Source organism: Gallinula chloropus (genome assembly GCF_964237585.1).
Source record: "Gallinula chloropus genome assembly, chromosome: 2".
In the NCBI taxonomy this organism is placed as follows: domain Eukaryota; kingdom Metazoa; phylum Chordata; class Aves; order Gruiformes; family Rallidae; genus Gallinula; species Gallinula chloropus.
Window position 1 is genome coordinate 132,430,688 of NC_140086.1, and position 23,412 is coordinate 132,454,099.

At 36.9% G+C, this 23,412-nt stretch overlaps 1 protein-coding gene across 1 annotated transcript in view; it reads left to right on the forward strand.

The window, feature by feature from the left end:
* The window catches only part of CRPPA (CDP-L-ribitol pyrophosphorylase A), a gene marked incomplete at both ends in the record, with an annotated part of 119,183 nt that overhangs the window by 45,366 nt on the left and 50,405 nt on the right, over positions 1-23,412 (forward strand). The window contains 3 exons of the mRNA XM_084260220.1: positions 820-924; positions 8,216-8,261; positions 21,137-21,234. Of these exons, the coding sequence (XP_084116346.1) occupies positions 820-924; positions 8,216-8,261; positions 21,137-21,234 (249 nt within the window). The remainder of the gene's footprint in view (positions 1-819; positions 925-8,215; positions 8,262-21,136; positions 21,235-23,412) is intronic.

Here is a 23,412-nt window from a genome sequence, read left to right on the forward strand (position 1 = left end):
AATTCATCTTGAGGTAGACCTGTTTGATAAGCACCCGTTTCCTGCTTTTGTACCTACCTACGTTTCGGCTCGAGAGATTCTGCTCCCTAGTCATTTTTCCATTAATAGGGTTCTTTTAAGCACTGACTGTTGGAAGCCGAGTTCTTGGGAAGGGTGTGTTGAGAGGAGAATGCCTCTTCTAGATGAGCAGAAAGTGGATAAACATTTTGGAGGTTTTGTGGTGTTGTTTTTTGGGTTTGTTTGTTTTATTATCTGGAAGGTTCATGGAGCAACATGGAACATTGTTATTTTGTGTGGACATAACTGGAGAAGAATACAGAGGGAACACAGAGGTTCTTATTTACCACCATTTTTTTTTTATGCTGCAAAAGCTAAGAGAGACAAGACATTTTAAGAGTTATACTTCTACAATTTATTAACTTGTTCCCATGCTCTGTTTGTCACTAGAAGGTTGATGATTTCTTTTGGTAAGGCCTCAAATCTATATAAAAGTTTTTATGCATGTAACTTCTCATTGATTCAGTTAACAACAGAAAGACTGCAAGATATTTGCAGTACCTACTTGAGTTTATTTGTGGCTATAAAGTGTTTATTTACTTCTGTAACGCTTGGCCAGATAACTGGAATTTGTCATGAGCTTCTTATAGGGGTTTTATTTTCCATCCATCTTGAACCAACCTACCTAATACAACATCTTTTATTCTGGACAGGACTCTTGGGATATAAAGTTTAATTAACAAAAGAAAAATCTGTTATTGCCTAGAAGTATGATTTTTTTAAAACTAATTAAGAGTATTTATTATTTTTTAATTCCTACAGTGTACAGACTATGACCTGGATTATGGAACTGAATGTTTGCACCTGGCTCTGAAATACTGTAAAACAAATGCCAAACTTGTTGAAGGAACACCTGACCTCTGGAAGGTAAAGACAATAATAATATATATTTAAAAATATATATATTTTAACTTAGTAGAATTCACATATTGCTTTAAAAAAGTTCAGATTTGTTTTCAATTGTAATATGCTTTTCTAAATTTTAGAATTGGTTTTGGATTATCATGAGGTTTTTTTTAGTGCTCATTATTATAGATGGACTTGGGCAGATGTTGTGCAAGCTAATCAGTGACAACTTTTTCTGGAAGCAGGAAAACCAACTAGTTACTTAACCTGAGAATCTGTAATAATCTCTACAACTAAGAACATTCTTCCATAAAATCAGCTTTTCCCTGCTATTTCTGCATCTTTTGTTTATTTTCTTCTACTTTTCCTGTGATGACATCACTTTTTCTCTCTTGCCAAATACCTGGCTAACAACAGTTTCATTTTTAGAGCAGTTCATCACATTCCATAACACCGTAACATTTAAGACCTCTTCAAACAATCTTTTGTGGGTTTTTTTAAACATCATTGACTTTCTTTGATAATCTCTAGGTTCCTGATGACTGGCAAAGCAAGTGTGTATACAGGTGCCAAAGGATTATGTCTATGCTGCTTAAAAGTATCCGATTTCAGTGTTCTGGATGGTGGGACATTATTCTTTCTCAGTAGCTGTTGTGTCATGCAATTTATAAGTGTGTTTCCTTTTTTTATTATTGATTTTATTCATTACCACATTGAAGAATCTGGAAGCAGCTCAAATCACTCCATCTGTCTTTCACAGTAGATTTCCTCCAATGGGACATGATTTCTAACAATATGACAGTAAATCTTACGCAGAAAGGTAATTTCCTGGATCTGCAGTGCAAATTTCCTGTGCAGTATAACAGCACAATTTATGTATGTGTTGGTTGCATACAGCAGCATCTTTCAATATCTTTCTGGGAACACAGCCTTTCTGAAACAGCATATTGTCTGTTTTCCCATTCAGTCTTCTAATGGACAGGTTCTGTCAGGCGTATTTGCATTACATCACTTTTTAGATGGTTTCATTGTTCTCATTGCAAAGCATGGTACTTGGATGAAGGGTGACCAAATACTCCTGTAATGTTCATCTAGTTCTTTAAAATGTTTATTTTGTGCTTTAGTGTCTGGAGATACTAATGGTTCCCAGCAGATGAAATGAAATCTATTGACCCTAAATGACAGAATATTTAAGACTAAAGGAAATGTCCAGATGTCATCTGGTCCAGCACCCTGGCTGAAAGCAGAGCCAGGTTAGCTAGATAAAGCTGCACAGGGGCTTGTCCAGTTGTGTTTTGAGTATCTCAAAGAACGGAGATCTCACAGACTCTCTGGGGAAACCAATTCCAGTGCATATCCCCTGTAGGAAAGAGATTTTTTGGTAATAGTTTTCAGCATTTCCCTTGCTGCCTTTTGCATTGGAAAGGATGAAAAATGAACAGAAGGAAAATCTGCAAGAAAAGTCCAGTTTACTTTTCCATGTGGACATTAATTACCCTATCTGCTTTTTGGGCTGAACAAGCTGAGTTCTGTCTCACCATCTCAGCAGCCCTCTGCTGAGCTTCCTCTTATTCCTCACTGCAATATATGATGGAGCCCAAAACTCAAAAACACTGCAGTGTGTTCTCAGAAGTACTGAATTCCCTGTATTCCCTGTAATGAAATGTGATTCCTTACTAATACAGCCCAGTCAGTTGGACACCTTTTCTGCACTGCTGTGCACGGCTGACTTGTGTTTAGCTTGTCCAGTAGATCCTTTTCTGAAAAGCTGTTTGCTGTCTTTTGGCGTCAGCATGGGCGGCTGCATTTTTGTTTATCATATTTCACAAGGTTTCTGTCAGCCCTTTTCTCCAGCCTTTCAAGATCTTTCTCTAAATAAGCATTGTACCCTTGGGCATATTGAATACTTTACCATTTGTTGTTGTCTAGTAGTTTTCTGAGGGCTTTCCCAGGTTATTAATAAAGATGTTAGACAGTATTGTCCCCAGTATCAGCCCCAAAGGAAAAGCACTAGTGACTAGCCCCCAGTTACACTTCAGACTTGAGCATGTGCACAGCTCTGTTTTAGAAGAGTTAGATGTGCCTCTTCAGCATCGCTGGTGACACAAAATCCTGATGCTGTTAACGTTTGAGCGTGTGGCACCCATTGCAGTAGCGCGGGACTTTAAGGCCTGTAAACACATGGAAAGTGATAACATGTCAAGAATCAGCTCCTCCTAGCTGGTGGCATATTGGAAGTACTGTGGAGCAGAAGATTCAGGGAGAAAAGCAGAAAATACTGTGGCCCAGCTGAAAGAGTCTGAGTGTTGAGAGTATCGCACAGTGTATGGCATTAGCAAGAGCACCCATTTAGATGCAGGTACCATGCTGCAGGCAGTGCAGAGCAGTGGATACAGCTATGTGTGGTATACAAAGAGATGCTGGTTCTGCGTCATTAAAATACTTAAACCTTCTCACATCTTGTTCTAGCTTATTTTGTAGCTAAAAGTCATTGATGTATTCTGTGGTTTGTGAAGCCATTCAAATTCAGAAGCATAAAACATGGTCTGTAAAATAGCAAGTCTTTACTGCAGCAAGTAGTTGTATCAGCTTAGAGGCTACAGAGGAAGATAGCTCCTTCCTGCTTGAGTAGGACCCTGGTGTTGGTCACTCTGAACCTAGGTGTTTGGCAGGTGACTTGGGGCAGTACCATTAAAGAGCAGTTGTGCTCAGTCTGTGCAGTTTGAAATGCAGGATGCTGGCAGTTTTCTCAACTGATGTATTGCTGTTACTAATCACCTTTCAGAAGCTGACTTGGCTTGCCTTAGCTGTCATAATAATGTAATTTGTAATATGTTGTTAGGTTTTTTCTGTAAGACTTTTCAGTGCTGAGATAAATTATTTCATATGACGACAACTGATGTGCTCCCAATGGCTTCAGTCTTATTTTTTCAGTAAGAGGCAAAAAGATATTCTATCCAGATAAATGAGAACTGAAACAATCATTGTTTGGTTGAGGTTTCAGAGGATGTGTAACAGAAAAACTGCAGTCAACAGGTGGAGAACAGTTTCTGAAGTCTAACCAGTTTCATGCTATACAAACCTTGAATCTTTAAAGAGAAGAGCTGATATTTGTAAGAATTCAGTTTGTTAATGAGCTGCACAACTAACATAACATTAAATGACTGAAAGCTGTTGGGATAAAGTTACTGATGTGGGCATATTTCCTGTTGTCTTGAATTAACTCTATTCTACTAGAGTGCTGTCTACTTACAGTGCATTAGAAAAAGTCGTATTTCAATGTCACTGTTGGATCTAAAGCAAGAGATAGTTTGTTTACTTTCTGGTAACAAATTACAAAATTAAAATCATTCTTTGTAGTGACAATAACCAGGCAGGAACATTCAAATTACTTCAGTGCTATAAATATTTATAAACTCTATTATGAATGTAGTTATTGTATAACTATTTATAACATATTTAGGATTGGGATGGTACAAAAGGAAAAAGAATGACACTCTCAACACCACATTTTCCATTTCTCTATACATGAAACCTTTGAAACAAAATCACAAATGTTCTGGGGCAATATCCTCTTAAAATATAAAATCATGTAACAGAATGTGATTGTTGGAGTAATATATGTGTGTGTGTGTGTGTGTGTGTGTGTGTGTGTAATACAGATTAAAACTGTGTTGTAAGAACATTTTTAAAATACTGGTATGTATTGAAAGACTTAATGCAGACATTGTGAAAAGTCCTTACCATTTCTAAACCAAACATTTTATATATTTTTGTAGTCCTATAAAAATATAGCATACAAATGAGATCTCTGTGATACCTTAGTAAAAGAGAGGCAAGTACTTCCTTAAACAGTGCATTTGGTGTATATGTGATCATAACTTTACCGTATTTGCTTGGTAAAGAGTTATGCTTGGCATTTAGTGTACGGTTTTGTAAATCTGATATGTTCATCAAGCCAAATTAGTTTGAAGAAAAATTTTAAATATTAAATGAGAAGAACCTTGGGGAACTTTTAAAAGAGCATATTCCTAACTGGTGAAAAATTGCAGTTTAACAGTTGAGAAAGGCACACAGGAAAAGAAATGCACAAATCAAAACAGATACAGTAGATTGTTTATTGTACAGAAAAGTAGAGGAATGTCTAATAAGTAAGACTACTCCCCCTTTGCCAAATGGGCAGATAACAGTTTCATGTTCCATGACAGTGAGCTATTTGTGTTGAGTTTTAGTACTTGGCCCAGCAAAATTCTGGGCCATGTTTTTGAACATCAATGTTCAAAAAATTTTGGAACATTAGATGCTCAGGAGGACAAAATGAAAATTAATGCTGTCACAGGAAGAGGTTAGAAGTAGTTAGAAGCCTTTGAGCTTGATATTGATCACCAAAACAAAAGGTTGCACTGCTACAGGCAGAACTCGATTAATAATGAGTTAAGGGAGTAATTAACATCACCTGACATGGAATTTACTTATTTTGTAAAATTGACTTTAAGCCTTTTTTACAAGATCATGGACTTGGCTAATAGAGATGGTAGTGCTGATACAATATTTGGTTGGCAGAAGTTGGACTTGTTAGTACATGACAGCTTAATTAAAAACAGAATGACTGTAATTGTACTAATCCTCATTAAATAGATTAAAAATTGGATAGCTGATGTATTTCAAAAGGTAATTCTTACCACATGCAGTTCTGCAGAAAATTCTATTACCTCTAAGCTATTTAACATTTGTTTGATAAAGTTTACAGACAACACAGATTTAAGGATTTGTAAGTAAAAATATGGTTGATCAGAAGTAACCTATTGATAAGGGCTGCTTCGCAAACAATAGAAGCAAAAGGTATGCTTTTCACTGCAATCAAGTGTCAAGTGGTTTTAGAAACAAAAGATGTATAGGCTGTATTTAGAGAATTGTTCTAGGGAGGCAGTGACTTTGAAAGTGGTGTAGGAATCACAGAGCATAGCAAGTTTCCACTGTGGGCAAATTATCTCATGTCAGCCACAGGTATGGAAACAAGTGCATGAAATTAGACGACATGTTCTGGTACTACTACAAGTGCATCTAGAGTACTTTGGTCAAATCTGGACACAGGCTCTGTACAACTGTTGATAAAGATTCAGAGAAAAGCATGAAAAAGAAGGTTAAATGGCAGTATGATAAGTCTGTAGAGGTTTAGGTTAGTAATACCAAATAAAAATCCAGAAATGGGTGAAGTTGAAGATCTCTGCTCTGCAGAGTGAGAGTGAACTCCTGTGTGTCATCTTTCTTGCTTATTCTTTTTCCCCTGTGATTTTTGCACCTCACCTGGGCTGCCAGAGTGGAGAGTGCCACCTTACTGTCTGGTATAGAATGGGAGTTTAAGTGTACTTCCAAGTTGATTGGGCTAGATCTTAATTGCTTTTAGCTGGGGTGAGCCTAGAATGCAAATCCACTGTAGTGAAACTAGAGATAAAGCAATATAGCTGCTCAGATCAATTAACTGTTGAGTTGACTAGCCTGAAAAAACAATCAATGGCTAGAATTAAACCAAAAAGTGTCTCTGTCACAGTTGCCTGCTTTTTTAATAAGTCTCATCTAAATTGCAAGAACTCTTAATCAACAGGTGAAAATCCAGAGACATTATGCATGTATGTACCTTAAGAGAAACTTTGGTTGAATTTAAGTGTCTTAGTATTGAAAGCAATGTAGAGAATCCCCTCCCTGACTGGTAGGTGGTGGTCACCTGTGGTAGCTATCAGAGGTCTTTTTTCTGACTATTTCAATGTTTCCATAAAGCTTCTATCAGAAATCAGCTTATAGGATCAAAGGTTATAAAAGAAATACATGTGGGTAGTATGATATGGTCTCAGATGATTTATTTGTGAACCTTAGAGTATATGTGACTACTTTTGACAAAGCTTACTTAGTCTTGTTTCTTGAAAGGTCTTTAGATGGTAGTCTGTTACAGGTTTACTGGAAGTTCAGAATAAAAGCTCTCTAGAAACAGGTAATTAGAAAGAAACCTTGCAACAAAATTAGCCAATCAGTAATTCTCTATCCTTACATTTAAATTCAAGCGTTGATTCTTCCCAACAGTGCATGAACTCAGGCACCTAAGATTTATCTAGAAATTCATTCTAGAGAAATAAAAATCCGAGGCTGGATTCATTCTCTGGCTGCTTCTCGTACAGAACACACTGTGGAGAAGTTCATATTTAATTTTAAAAGAATATCATTCCTTGGAGAAATTGTGAATAATGAGAAATGTAGTATTAATCATCTGTTTCTGACTACAATACACAGCTTAATGTATGAGATCGAAAGGAAGGTGGTTAGAAGAATTCTTCCATTAAAATCAAATAATCAGCTACTTGGAGACTACAGTGCTGATGCCTACAATGGTATGTTTCTGTGGTAAGATTTACTTTGCAGCACTAAAGCTATTGGAATCCTATTCAGTGTATTTCAAAAAGAAAGAGAAAAACAAATGCAGAAAATCCAGTAATATTTTATTTATCATAGAAGGAAGTTACAGTAGAAACAAATATTTAGGAGTTACTATATCAGTTCATGTCACTGCATGTCATTGCAAAGGCATAACTAGACTGGTAGTGCTTTGGGTAGGTGCTGTTTTTACTTTACTGTTGTTTTATTTGCAAAGACTAATCCTGGGATTGTCAGCCACCATGAAGGTGCAAAGGCAGATATGAAAGATGTTTTTGCAAGTACCAAGTAAACATTCAGCATCTTATGGTCCATCTACCTTGATCTGAATTATGTCTTCAAGAATATCTCGATGGTTTTTAATTCTCTGAAAGCTCATACACTATAGTCTCATTGAGTCCCACTGATTAATTGGACTCTCATTAACAGTAAGTCTTGCACTACTGAAAAAATGCACCTATGTTAGTAAAAGAAATAATGAGGCCTCACCGTGGTTGTCATTTTTATGATCACAGGACCTATAAAACTGAACCTATTTCACATTAAAATTATAGAGTAGAAATACAGTTTTTATAAAGAATTATGGAAGTGGATACTTGAAAATAGATGAAATACCATGGTTTTTATGATTCTTCAAAGGGTTGAAAATAATTTGAGGTTTCAAGTGAGTTCTGAGCAGATCTAAGCATTTTAAGAAAGGTCTCCAGCAATTTCTGCAACTTCTGTTCTTATGGCTTGCCAGTGATGCTTTACCAGAATGAAGAAATTGACAATATCATTTGTTTATGGTATTTCAAATGTAAAAAATTACCTCCAGGGCATTGTTTTATTGGTTTTACATTCCTTCCTGCTGTGTTAAATCTAATGAGGCTTGTCTGTCCTTTAGGTGACCTACAAACGGGATCTGTATGCAGCTGAGTCCCTGGTTAAGGGTATGTGTTCGTCCTTATGGCTGTCAGTTTGCATATTCTATTTAGGGTCTATTTTAGCATCTTGTGTGCTATAGTTTTAAATGTCTTTAAGAAAAGTTTTATGATGAGTAAAATGTGCTTAGGTAAGTTCTTTTAGCTTGTTCACTGGAGTACTTATATTATGCATTATTTACCTTTACTTTATTTACTTCTCTTAGAATAGTGAACCTTATAAAAAGCTGTGCATATTACAGAGTCAAACAGAGATTAATTTGGAATGGCTTTATAAGGAATAAATAATCCTTTTCTTTCATCTCCAGTTTCAATTCTGAGTATATTCCATCTTTCTAATTTAAATAGTAGACTGAAAATTAAATATTAACTCCTTAGAGCTCCTCACTGTCTTATATACAGCAACTTGTTACCTAAATTGATATAGCAATTATATGATATTGGGTCATTTCATTAATTTATAAATAAACTGGGGTTTTTAATCTTTTCTTGTAAGAGTGGTTTCCTAGCAATTTAACATGAAGACTAGATTTAGTCTTTATCTAGGTTGGGTCAATGTAAAAGCTATGTAGAAAGGAAGAACTCCTAAGTATTGTATAAAGTGCACACTGATGGTTACTGTAAACTGGTGGGCACTGATTCAAGAGACTCCTGCTTGACTCCTTGTTGAGAACTGAGGGGTAAAAGCTTAGAAACCAGTAGATTGAATCCAAGAGGATTGCATTAAAACTATCTTTCCAGAGAAAAGAGTGTGGTTCCTACTTAAGAAAAACAGACCAAAAACCATCCCTGGTTAGGCAGGGTGAGTGACTCCCTAGTTGTTCACTTTGGGGGTTAAGTGATCCATTGTTGATTTAGCTTCTGGTTTTGCTAAATTACACCATTGCTCAGCTCAGCTCTGTCACTGCACACCAACTAGAAAACTTAAACAGAACTGAGATGATGCCGTGCTATTCGGCATGCTGCTTCTCTAGAACTAAAATGCAACAGGTTTGAAGTTTCTGGTTATTACAATGGGCAAATACTGCATATTGTGTTAATTTCATGCATGTGTCAAGGAGACAGGGCTGGAAAACCTTGAAAATCCTCTCAAAACCAGCAACTGAGTTCTCATCAGCCCATCTGGAGGCCTGAAAGTCTTGTTTTGAGTAGGATTCTTAGACCACCACGCTTCTCTGTCTTTCAAAAGATTTCCAAAGTTATTAAAGACAAGGTGATATCTGGGAGTAGTCAGCATGAATTTAGAGAGGTACTTATGTCTGAGCAATCTGATAGCCTTCTACAATGAAATGACTAGCTTGGTGGATGAGAACAGCTGTGATTTTTCTTGATTTCAGTAGGGCCTTTCTCATTTGAAAACTGAGGAAGCACAGACTAGAAAGGGGGACAATGAGGTGGATAGAAAGTGGCTGAGCTGCCAGGCTCAAACAGTGAAGTCCACTCACTAGATGTCTACTCTAGGGCTCAGTGCTGGTTAAAATCTTCTAAAGATCTGAATGATGGGGCAGAGCCACACCCTCAGCTAGTCTGCAGTTAATGTGAAATTGGGAGGGGTGCTTGATAGACTAGGTGGTTGTGCTGCCATTCAGAAGGAGCTTGACAGGTCAAAGAAATGGGTGAACAGGAGTCTCATGAAATTCAGCAAAGGGAAATGCAAATTTGAGAAGCAGTAACCACAGGCACCATTACAGCTGGAAAGCAGCTCTGCAGGAAAGGTCCTGGTGGGACTGCAAGTTGAAGGGAAGCTGGCAATGGTCCCTAACAGCAAATATGGCCAACAGCCCCTGGGCTACCCCTGCATTGCCAGCAGGTGGAGGGAAGTGATCCTTCCCCTCTGCTTGGCACTGGTTGAGGTCACATCTGGAGTAGTTGGTCTAGTTCTGACATCTCCTGTGCAAGACAGACATGGTTATACTGGAGAGAGTCGAGCAGAGGGCAGTGATGATGGATAAGCCATGATAAGCTACTGTAGCATCTGTCACATGAGGAGATGCTGCAAGAGCTTGTTGTGCCTGGAGAAGGCTCAACAGGATCTTAGCAATTATTTTAATATTATAATTATTACTGTCTTAATTTAGATATAAATTCCATTTATATATTTGGTAAACCCAGAAATTTTTAGGTTTCTTGGGGTTTTTTTTAATTACAAATCTGGGAGGCTGTAAGGGAGAGTATCTGTCCTTGATTACTTAGGAGTCACTCATTCAGCTCAGACAGCAAGAGATGTGCATCTCTTGGCTTGTAAATGCCATTTTAAATCAGCTTTTATTGAGTTCCTTAAGAAGAATATTTCATCTGAGAAATTACTTAGGTTAATATTTTCAGAATAGTATTTTTAACTTAGTATTTTTAGCTTATGAGCTATTGGAAGCTTTGAAAATGGGAGAATGATCTAAACTGGAGAAACATTTTCAAAAGATGCAGTTTTGCCATTTTTCCACGTAGTTTTTGATAGCTATTGGATATTTACAAACTTTATGCAAATAGAATTCATTCTGCCATTCAGATTTTTTTCTATATAAAATCTAGATAAGAAGTCCTTGAGTTGACCAAGTGATTATCATAATAGTGTTCTAAAAAATTTTCTTAAATTCTTGTGCTCTTGGAAAAGTATGTAGGAGTTTTCATTTTAATTGATCTTTCCTTGGATAACGTAATTCAGTTTGAATACAAATTTTAAAAGTTCAAATATTGTTACTGTGGTTGTCATGAGCAAAATGACTCCCAAGACAAAAACAAAATAGTTAATAAAATGAATCAGTATTCAAAAGAGGGATTTCCTGGTACAGGAAAATGTAAAATTAAGGAATTTTATTTCCTTGATGAACAGGCATTGGAACTAATCCTTTGCCTTGAATGACTCAATGAAAAAAAAAAAAAAGAAACTTCCAATCTTTGAGAACTGCAAAAATAATTATATAAAAAAAGGGTTTTTTCCAGTCTAAATATAGTTCCAATTGCACCATTCCTACTGAATTTCTAATTCCAATAGAGTGTATACATTCGACAGTACAGACCATAAATACATTCTATAGAATGTAGAAAGCTGATTCAGCCTCTTCGATGTTACAGCATTTGTAGATATTTGCTGTATCAAGGATTGTTCTACTCCTATCAGTCAAGCTTGCTGATGCTATGAATCAGGGCAGTGAATGTACTGTGTTGGTTCAATGTTCAACTTGGAAAAAAAATCTCAGCAAACTCTTATTTCTGTGTCAATTTTGATCTTATTTTCCTTTTTCCCTGTGTGTTTTGTATTTATTTACCATGCATGTTGTCACTGTTTAATGGCAATTTATCAGTCATTACTGAATCTGGTAGATCCATTTTCATTTCCATTTTCCTTGAACTTAACTATACTTACTTTAACTATACCTACTTAATTTACTTTTGTAATACAAAGGCCAATTTATTGAACTGTATCATTCAGTATTGCTCAAATATTTTAAGAATTTTGAGGACCTTCAGGAGGTACTGAGGGATTGATAAACTTTCAGGCACAAGAAAAATCAAAACCAGTGCTGATTTATATTTTTTAAAAGTTCATGTTCATCTTCTTGCTGTTTATTTGATCCTTTGCTAGGTTGGATCCTCTGCAAGGAGAAAGCCAGATGGACATCTTATGTAAAATACATTGCTTGATGTAGTTGGAGGAGATGGCACCCTGCTGTCATCTTTGGCTGTCCAGTTTGCTTATGCCTCCTTTCCCACATACCCCCATCATTACAGGGCAGCTCTTGTCAAGGTGGGAACTGAGTCATCGTGCTGCTTAGAGGGATACTAGAAATGAACATAATGTGAAAAAATGGTTTCTGTGCCCTCCTCCTCTTGCCCCTCATCCCTACAAAGGTGGCTTCTTGTATTCTTTTAATTGGTGCTATTCTTTCTTCTTTGTAGATGATTTAAAAGAAAGTTGATTTGTAGTAATTGGAAATGTTTTACTTAAAATATTTTATAGTATTTTAAGGTAATTTTATGCAACACATACGCACTATTTCCTACAAAAAATCATAAACCTGAAACAATACTGCAACCTTCATGCAAAGGAATTCCCATCTTTCTGTGTGTAAAAGGGCTTCATTAATCTCTTAAATCATTTAAGAAGATTAGTTATAATTTATTTTAAAAATAAGACCCATTCCAAGTAGCTTTTTCTAAAACTGCTTGAGTAGGATGCAGCTTATTCAAATGAAAGGAACGTTCACTAAGTTTAAATGTTTCTTTTTTATAACTAGAGCAAAAATGCTGTAAATGACCAATCATCCTCTTCATAGTGTTCATAGATAGGTATTTTACATCTGTATTTCATCATGTTATCACATTTTTTGTTTTCACTAAAGCAAATACAATCTTTTCCATCTGTTATGTTAAAAAGTTTATGGATACAAGTGAAGATTTGCATGGTGGTAAATCAGAGTGATCCCTTACTTGATATTTACTTGCCGAATGTTCTGTTCCTATGGCAGCATGCAATATAACTGCTTCAGGAGCCACACTGGTCTTTTCATGTGTCTGGTCTGTATGAAAAGCTGTATTTTAAGTTCCTTGAAGTTTAGATTTGCTTTTTGTTGTGTTGCATGATTTCAGGAAGGGAAAGCCTGACATGTTCTTTACGCCTTATGTAAGCAGTGTAATGAGTCCTTCATAGCTAATTAGGACACCCCATAAAAGATTTATCTTACATAATTATCTTTAAAGGGGTTTTGAGTAGACACTGTTATCACTCCAAGTCTGCAGTTTGAGAGTTTTGCCTTACCTGCTCTGTGCCCTTCAAAAGGCTTCAAGTAGGTCTTCAGGTTGATATAACGTGACTTATTTTTATAGTGGACAGTTGAACCATGTAAATTATTATTAGGTACATGTTTTAATCACATTTCATTCCAAAATTAAATGAAAGCAATTTTAAAGGGAAAATAGATTTTTTGGACCTATGGACCATCATCTTGTTTTACCCCCATGTTGCATCATTCAGTCTCAGTTTTACAGAGGTAGTCTTAATAGCTATGTATAGCTATGTCCTGGTGTGTTGTGGTGTGCCTGTGGGAAACCTTCAAGGATAGATCACCTTGCAGAATGGCAACCATCCTACAAGCCAAGGGATGGTCAGTTAGGTCTTTCCTACTAGCTGACTAATTGCATCACGGTGTCTGCTTTTCTTGAGAGTTCAGAACCCACTAGGCAATGCAGTGCTATGTGAAGTGCTCCTACTTGTCATTACCCTACAGTACAGCTACTCGCTGTTGTTTATCAGCTTCTGTTAGGGACCTACTAGTGTCACGGAAGCGCGTTATGGAGAAGGACGGAGAAGCAACCCCTGCAAGAAAGTGGCAGCTTCCAAACAGTGTTCTTTCTGTATGGTTTTGGTAACAGTCTCTGGAGAGAGGAAGGACCTTATGTTGATTCTGATTGGTCTGGAGATACAAACTTGGCTAGCAGAAATCCCACAAGACCCATATGCTTTCACATACTGTTTCCCCTTAGAGGCATCCTCAGGCATGGCATTTATGGATATCGACCTCCTCTTTGTCTTTCCTTCCCTTTTCCTTCTTTCAGGTGATGATGAGATGCCAAGAACTCTAGAAAGGCATATTTATGGCAGGAATCCCTGCCTTCCCATCTGGAATTTACTATGGTTTGCCTTGTTAAACCCTTTTCTTTTGCTTAGCACTGGCTGCCAGTATGTCTGTAAGCTTGTGCAGCACAGCTGACAGCAATCTTTCCTACCTGTGTGGAAAAGAGGGAGCCTCTTCCTGACATATACACTGCTTTGGATATAAATGGTATTACCCATGGGATGGTGCTCTACATGATGGTTCTTCTTTGTGCCAAATTGTTGAAGAGGGCACAGGAGACTGAAATGCAGTATTTTGCACTGGATAGTACAGCCTGTACAGGCCACGTAGGGTGGCTGGAGGGTTAGCCCTGCATGATGCAGGACTTGCAAGCACAAGGTTGCAAGGTGCCAGTAATCAGCACACCACCTTGCATGCTGTCAAGGTCCTCTGGAGATGTCCCAGAAGCTAAGTGATTGGGCTGAGAGGGTATAAGGTACTAAGGGCACTGGCCTCACATTGGCTCCCCACTACTGTTAAGTCTTCACAGCAGATTTTTTTTTTTTTAAGTGATCTAATTTATTTTGCTGGGTGCACATTTTATCACTCAGTGAATTCAGACAGAAGTGCTAAAGAACATTTGAGTATAAATATTTCATTTTGTGGACACGGTTCCAAATTTCATGTCATTTACAGTTATATTTATTAGTGACCTAAACTTGTTTTCCTTCAACTTCAGAAAATTAAAGTTATCTTTTCTGTTGACCTGTTAGCTTTATTTAGAAAATATTTGTTTTTATGGGAGTTATTCACCCAACTGTTCCCTTTCTGGTTTCAAATAGTGGGGTTTTTTTTTGTTCGTTTGTTTGCTTTGAATTATGATCTTCAACAGATCTTTAAATATGTGAATTTTTGTGCTAGAATATTAAGGTTACACTTCTGCTTCTAAACAGTTTTGCTAAGGGACAGATTCCTTGTGGTTCAGTTGGAGATATTATTTTCCTATTCTGTTTAGTTTTGAGGTACCCTTGTATTTTTTGTCTCTTGTCCATGTGTAAAATTATAATTCTGAAATTAATCAAGTTAAACAAGAAAAATAATTATGGTAATATATAGAAATCGAATTATTTCTGAAATGAATAGTTAATCGTGATTATGAGACTGTTTCTTTAGTCATCTATACATGTAATATATATGTAATTCTTCCTAAATAACGAGTCCAAAATGTTTCTTAGAAGCACAGCTAGATTTTTAACTGTTGGCCTAATGAGACATAATAACTGACAAATTTCAGCTTGCTAAACTTGACTCAGGTGGAAGGAAGAAAATCATTCATGCAGACATAATGCATACATAAAATTTTGCACTTTATATATGTATATATCACATCCATATTCAAGGCAATACAAAGAAACCCTTCACTAATATAAATAGACTAATGAGTTAGTTGTCTTTGGAGACTGTTTTCTTAAAACGTGTCTTATTAATTTGCTTACTCCCTCAAGTCTTTCATACAACTGTCTAATGAAAGTCTGAGCCCTAACATATTTTTTTTATAAACAGTCAATTTAATGCTTTTCTTTAGTTCAGCAGGTATGAACTTATAGAATATGCAGGCAAGGTGGCACACGCCTATTTTTAATAGTCTTGAAGTAAGAAAACAACGACTTACAATAAGGGTGACTCACCTAGATATGTACTTAAGATCAGGCTAATACAAAACATCCTAAAAAATTTCCATTAGGACTACTGCCCTCAGGGTAAGTATCTTTGAACTCCAGTTCCAACATGTAAACTTTAAATGGTGCTTCTCAGTAGAAGTTTGTAATTTAGAATTTGACTCTCTCCCCTCCTTTTTTCTTTTCTTGAGGGCCCTTCTTCTGCAATAACTTCTTCACAACAGTGTGCACTTGTAGATTGGGTATTTTCCCCTCATATTTGGCTAAATAAGTATCTGCTGATGTAGATACAATTATGTTCTGCAAGTGCCAAGAAAAATATCGCAATGCCTTCAAACTGTTTATGACTTTTGGGAGTTACATAGTATGTTTGTTATATGAAGAATCCATGTGAATTTTAATTAAAAAAAAAGAAAAGAAAATTGACACAAGCCTTGTTTATGAAAGGATGGATATGTTCCTTGAGGTTGGCTGCATTTTCATGGGCACACTCATTAACCATGGGCTGCTCTCTGCTGTGAGGGAGAGAAATACAGATTGGCAGGTGGGGAGGTAGAATACTCATCAGAATATTTACGGTCAGGTGAAAACAATCCTTTTCCTTTTCTTCTACCACAAAATCTTCCTCTCTTTTATGCTAATATTCTTAGGGGCAGAGTCAAGTTTGGCTTTTTTTTGTTGTTGTTGTTACAGAGAAACATGGAATGACTAAACAAAAAATTGGTAGATGTTTTTGGTTACCTAAGTTGTAAAAATAGCTGTTTCAGCACATTCTGTGGAACATAAATGAACTAAATGCTTAGCAGTACTTTTGTTATATGTTTACAGTGGTAGAAACATAACTTTTATGAGATACTAAAGATGCCAGGGAGAACCATTCTGGATTTCCAGAGCACTCAAGCTACTGCTGTGTAGAAAGTAAAAATGGAATTCTGATAAATTAATTTACTGTTTTGAATTAACTGTAAACTTCAAAGTAATCTGATGTGCTTCCAAAATAGTAGGAATTGTAATGACAGACCAAGAATGTCATGGTGTGAACATACATTTATAAAAACAAGTCTATGTATATGCATGTCTGCAATTGACCTGGACAGATCAGAGAGCTGGGCAATCACCAACCCCATGAAGTTTAACAAGGGCAAGCGCCAGATTCTGCACCTGGAAATGGGCAACCCTGGCTGCACACACAGACTGGGGGATCAAACTCTGGAGGCCAGCCATGCCGAAAGGGGTTTGGGGTTTTGGTCCACAGCAAGTTAAACATGAGCTGGCAGTGTGCCCAGGCAGCCAGGAGGGCCAGCTGTGTCCTGGGGTTCATCAAGCATGGCATTGCCAGCTGGTCCAGGGGGGCGACTGTCCTGCTCTACTGCACTGGTGCAGCCTCACCTCGAGTACTGTGTGCAGCTGTGGGGACCACAGTACAAGAGGGACACGCAGCTATTGGAGAGTGTCCAGAGGAGGGCAAAAAGGATGGTGAAGGGTCTGGAGGGGAAGTCGTATGAGAGGCTGAAGTCCTTTGGTTTGTTCAGCCGGAGAAGAGGAGGCTGAGGGGAGACCTCATCATCATCTATGGCTTCCTGACAAGGTGGAGGAAAGGGGCAGGCACCAATTTCTCTTTAGTGACCAGCGATGGAGCCCAAGGGAATGGTATGAAGCTGCAACAGGAGAGGTTTAGGCTGCATATTATGAGAGGGTGGTTGGGCACTGGAACAAGCTCCCCAGGGAAGTGGTCACAGTACCAAGCTTAATGGAGTTCAAGAAGCATCTAAATGATGCGCTCAGTCCCACGCTCTGACTTGGCTGGCCCTGTGTGGAGCCAGGAGTTGGACTTGATGATCCTTATGGGTCCCTTCCAGCTCAGGAGATTCTATGATTCAAAGATAATTATGTCTGTAGGCTAAAACCTATTTGTCATTCGGATGCATTTTTATTCTTACGGTGTTAATTCGCTAGGATGCAATATTTATGATCTGTATTTAAAAATTTTATTTTAATTGCTGCTTGTTTATGGCATGCTTTTCAGGGTAAATTTATAAGTCATTTGTTAGAGTGCGCTTAATAAATTATCTAACTAAGGCAGTGCCATAAACATGCACACATTTTAATTTATAATTTTTGGTGAGATCCTGTGATAAAGACTGTAACAGCTGCTACTGAATAATAATGTGCTCTAATGCTTTCAGGATATCAAAGAAGGGCACAGAAAAATTGAAAATTAAGTTTTCTGCTGGAGAGAGAAGGAGGTTTAATGGAACAAATTCTGAAATCCTGTATTGGATTTGTCTTTAATGAAAAAAATTCCTACCCCTTTCCTGACAGAGAATTTTAATCTTTAACCTAACTGAATTAGGCAGTATAAAGTTTTAACTATTTTTAATATGCAAAATATATACTCTGATTGTTAAACGTGATGCAATACGGAGAGGGTTTCTCTAATCATGTGTAGCTGGAAAGAAGCTGAGAGTAAATGGGAGAGCAGTATCAGGAAGAGGAGGTTTCCAGGGAAACAATGAGTTTAAAGTTAGTAGAGGAAGAGGAAGCCAATGCAAAAGAGATTTAATAGGTAATGTTGTAGCGAGCGAAAAAGTAATAAAATGTTGGGCAGATGAGAAGGAAGGTATGGTGTAAAAGTAGGGAAGACAGAACAGTGGTACGTGGTGGGAGAATAAGAAATAACAGAAAAAAACTGAACCAAGGGAAGTTTCAATTCAGTCAAAGGAAAACTCTTTCATCATGAAGACAATCAAGTAGTGAACAGGTTGCCTAGAGAGGTGGTGCAGTCTCTGTCCTCAAAGCTTTTCAAGAGCCAGGGAATAAAGGGCTGAGTGACCAGCCCTGACCTCATGGGGGATCCTGCTTGGAGCAGGATTTTGGACTGGAGACCTCCTGAGATCCCTTCCAGCCTGAATTATCCAGTGGTCCAATGAAAAACAAAATTGTATTACCTAAGTATTAAAGTTCCTCATGGCATGGCCGTGATGTTGCTTTCCAGAAGGACTGTTTCATTCACCCAAACAGACTTCTGAAAACCAGGAGTGAAATGCTGCGTGCAGCTAGCATTACTGGCAGTCAGCAGACCTCAGGACATCCGAGGGTGTTAGGAACTTCATCAGTGCTCCTTGGGATCAGCGTGATGGCACTGGGTGGCAGAGAGCTCCATCAGCCTCTCAGAGGCAGGACACAGACTGCACTCAGCCTTCCCTCCCACAATACAGCAAAAGTGCAGAGCATCTGAATTAACGTATAGATCTTTTTGACTACTTGAAACACTTGGGATTTAAATTCACATTCATTTTTAAACCTCAACTAGAACAACACTGTTGCTTTGATTATTTTATAACTGATCATTTCCCAGACATCCTTTATTCATTTTTCTTGAGCACTTAAAGGCACGCAGCATCTTTGCAATGTGTGTTTTATAACTACTTTATTTTTTTCATACCTTATTAACAAGCTGTCCCCCTATAATAGTACATTCCTCCTCCAGAATAAAGATACCTTTTTTCACACTTCATTCAGTTTTGCTTTCTTCTTTATTAAATTCAGCTAGCAAATCTTAGTTGCTTCTTTTTGTAGTCTTCCCTCCATTCTCATTTACAGTACAGGAAGTTAGAGGTTTAAGGGGGCTGGGGAGTGGGGTGAGATGGGTTTTTATAGCTGCGGTCTTTGAGAAGCCTCTTGTGAGGTTACTTTTGACACTTGCTGTTGATAACTGACTTCATTTTATAAAGAACTGCCTGAGCGTAAGTTATGGTGCCTTTTTGGATTCTGCAGCCTCCTTCCACATGTGGATTTTTGTCATAGCTCCAATCTGACCTACTTCATTAAATTACTTAGCTCCATAGAATCTGAGTTTTTGAAATCTGATATGCCACTCTGGCTTGTTATGTACATCTATCTTGTATCTGAATTCTGTGTACAGTAAGAAATCCAAGTGCCTCTTGCTCTCTGATTTCAATCTACCCAACAGTTTCTTTCTGCTGATAAGAAATTAATACAGTATGTTTTCAAGTTGACCCATTTTTTAGACTATAAAGTTATTCTATATTAAGTAGAAGCCAACTTTGATGCATGTTCAGTATATTTTTTGTGAATCTATGGGAAGATAATTTCTCCCACAGTTGTGGTATCCTGTGATTTCCAGTCTTGTGAGAAATGGCCGTGCATTTTTTTAATTCCCACTTTCATCTGGTTGTGATGGTTTACATGCAGATGTTTATTGTTCTGGCTTTCTTCCCCTCCCCCTGCTTCTTTTCTGCTAACTTTTAATACAAAGCCAGTTGCTACCACTGTTTTCATTGTAATGTTATAAATATTGGACACAATAAAGGCCCCTGATTCAAACAATAATTGTAATTATCTTTTGGGCTCCTCAGTGGTTAATTCACTTTTTCTCCTCACAAAAATTGCTTAAAAATCACAAATCACTTTCCAATAATGTTAACTCTGCAATGGCTTTAAAATTAATTTTAGTGTCTGTATTTTATAAAGAAGTCTTTGAGTTTACAATAGAAAGTGAGATGTTTACTTAAGTAATGCATCTGATTGAACTTATTGTGTGGGATGTAATTATAAAAAAACTTTCCACATGCAATAAAGATGTATCTTTATAGTCCTACTTGTTTGAAGAGCAGTTAGACCATATTTTTATAATTTCTTTGTCTTTCACTACTAATTTATTTTGTGGTGCTGGTAGGCATATTTCTGTCCCTGAAGTTTCATTGAAGTCTGCTTTAAACATAATTAGACTTCACATTTATGAAATCTCTAGATGCTTATGGAATGGCTACCCCAAAGACATTGAAATCTTGCATTTTGGTCTGCATATATGGAGTCCACATCTAAAGGATAAAATCCTGAGTTAGAAGTGAGAATTCCAGACTTGAGTATTTTTTATTTGTTTGCCTAAAGAAAGGAAAATGCTCCCTGAATCTTGAAACTGTAGTCAATAACAAGAGAAGATATTAATTTTATGAAATACTTTCTTTATGGAGCAGATCAGGCAGTAAGTTTGAAAGACGTATTTTTCCCCTCACCAAAAGACCTAAGCAGCTCGCCGTGCCAACATCTTTGTGTCACTGTGTGCAACTTTTTTGGTACTGAGGTGAACATTTGTATCTGCTGTCTCCATCAACACTACCTTTGATAGTTTGGGGGGGGGAGGGTTTCTGGCTATTATGTAGTATATATTGTTGGAATGAGAATTTGTGCCATCTCCTGGGATTTTTTGCTTTTCTCAGTATTGCTGACAGTGCATTTAATGATCTGATGAAGTGATGAGTGGTATGAAGTTTCCAAAACATTATTTTCTTTGTTGTCATCTATTGTAAGTAATGTGGACCCAAACAAATACCTTTCGTACAGGTCCCTTATTTAAACAGACTTTGCAGAGAAGACCTTATGTGTTGTTTTCACGTTGTACAAAATCATATAAAATATAATAAGAATTTTATATGAGAGGTATGTTATATAAATTATGTGGTTATATTAACTGTTCCTTGAAATAAATTGTCTTAAAATTAAAATACAGCTGTTGAAAAGGTTCTCTCATGACACACCAGTGTATGAATTGAAGGTAATGTTTAACAGATCAGTAATTTTGATTGATTTATCTTTGCATGAAACACTAAGGGTTTTTTCTTGATCACAGACAACCTATCACAAGAAGTTTGTGTTATTGCCAATGTAAAAGAAGATGTTGCACAAGTAGGTTTTCTCCTTTGTGAATCTCTGAAAAGCCAAATAAAAGTAAGTACAACCCTATGGCTGTAAACTGTGCAATTAATATAATGTTTCTGGTTGTCACAACTTGTAAGAAATGGTCTAAACAGTGTGGATACAGGAACAGAGATCTCCAGTATTGCTGTAGTATTTATTACAAGGGGTTAACACCAGATGTGGAAGTTCCCAAAGTAGAAGCATCTTCTGCCCAGTTACGCTGTAGAGGGGGATCTTACAGTGCCTCTTAAAATGTATATATTAGATTAGAAGAAAAATTTGATCCAGAGAACAGAGAGGCCATTTTCTTTAAGTTTTATGAATTCAGTGAGCCCAAACTGGTGCAAATATGTTGCAGAGGAAATGCTTTTGTTACTTTGAAGTCTGAATTAAAGTCTGAACCAATTAACGAATAAGTTGAATTCCTGCAGAGCCGTGAATGGGAAGTCAGATTACCAGCTTCTTTGCAGAGATATGGGGTACATTTTGCTCATAATGAATGCTCATTGAAGCTTTTTCTGTAGGATGTTAATGGATTTTTCTACCAGCATTTAAATATCTTTTGCTTTTCCATTATGCCTAACATTGAACTATCCTACATTTTCATTTTCCCAAAGGTGATTAACGCTTGATAATTGCTTAAATCTTGACTGAACTTGGGGTGATTCTTAATTACATTTTATGTGATGATATCACATCTTTCTATTACCCAGAGAAGCAGATGGGGAATAGCTGTCCAAAAATGCAAGTTTCCTGATTTACATAATGTTACTTCTGTGATGATTTTATTCATGTCTGATGATCTTCTGTATCATATGCTCAGTTAACAGTTGATTTGGCTTCTGTAGGAAACCGTATTCCTATTTAATATCTAGACATATCATTTGACATCTTACTTCCAGGTTTTGTTTGAAAAGAGTTGTATTTAATATGAAAAATCATGCGCTGCATCTATTAAATATCTGCATTTAAAAGCGCAAAGCAGCAGCAGAGTTGAATAGATCTTTTCATGTCTGAATAACTTCATAATGCAGCAAAAATATGTTTCCATTTCATTGATACCAGGCCCATTGCTATTTTTTCCTTTTTTCTCTTCAATTAAACTATTCTGCAATTACTCGGAAGACGTGACTTACCTATATTAGAAAAGAAATACTTCTTTAAGCGTTGACTTATCTGTATCCATATATTATGTCTGTATATAACCACTTTAATCATATTGCAAGAAACACTGCCGAGCTAGTAAGGAAAGTCACAAGAATGTGCTATGTGTGATCAGCCAGCACTGTGACTTCACAACCGCAAATCAGACTGGCACCAAAACTCGTTAACATTTACAGTATGTTTCCAAATTTTCATTCCAATTTTCCATTCCATGGCTCTATTAAATCAGTTTATTTAGTTGATGATTTCCAGCGCTGTTCTCTGTTTTGATCCATGTTGTCTTTCCTCATAATCAAGTTGATTGTTAAGTGTCTCTTCAATACTTTCAAAACATTCCTGGAAAGGGACACCTGCCAAGAGCTCCATCAAGATCCCTGTCTAATTGTGTTCCTTGAAAGATCCTTATTCATTCATTTTATGGGCCCTTAGATTGAAAATGTACAAAACCTAATATAAATGTATTGAGTGTCTTTTTTTTAAACAATAAAATCTCTAAGAGTTAATTGTTAAGCTTATGTGACAAACACTTTTTACTGAGATGACGCTTCTAATTTTTGATCTCTCAAGCAGTTGAGAACTTTGATTAATATTAATTTTTGTTAACTTTTTGTTAACTTTTGTATAGCATTCTAATATTGCAAAATAGAATAAGAAATAATTGTAGTTAATGGATGATGTATTGAAGCTTCTAGCTAAGCAACTGTGCTTACTTTTCCAGAGAGAAAGCTCTTTTAATTTTTACTGGATAAATATGGCTGTAAAATGAAGGCTCAGTGTACTGCTTTATCAAATTGTTCAGGTCAAATCAAATCTCTGATACATTAAGTTAGTTTTTAAACATCCAGAAATACTTAAGCATCTCAAGGGAAAAAAAATTAACCTTCTCCCTTGAGTCACATTCCATTTACCTTCTGAAAACACTCTGTCATGCAGCGTGCTCCTGTTATCTATGTATGGGCAAAGTAGTAGAGGTACTGGGGATTTCTGGCGTTGCTTCTGCAGAAGTTCAAGCCAGGAGACCCGGCAGTATTGCGTTTTTAAAGT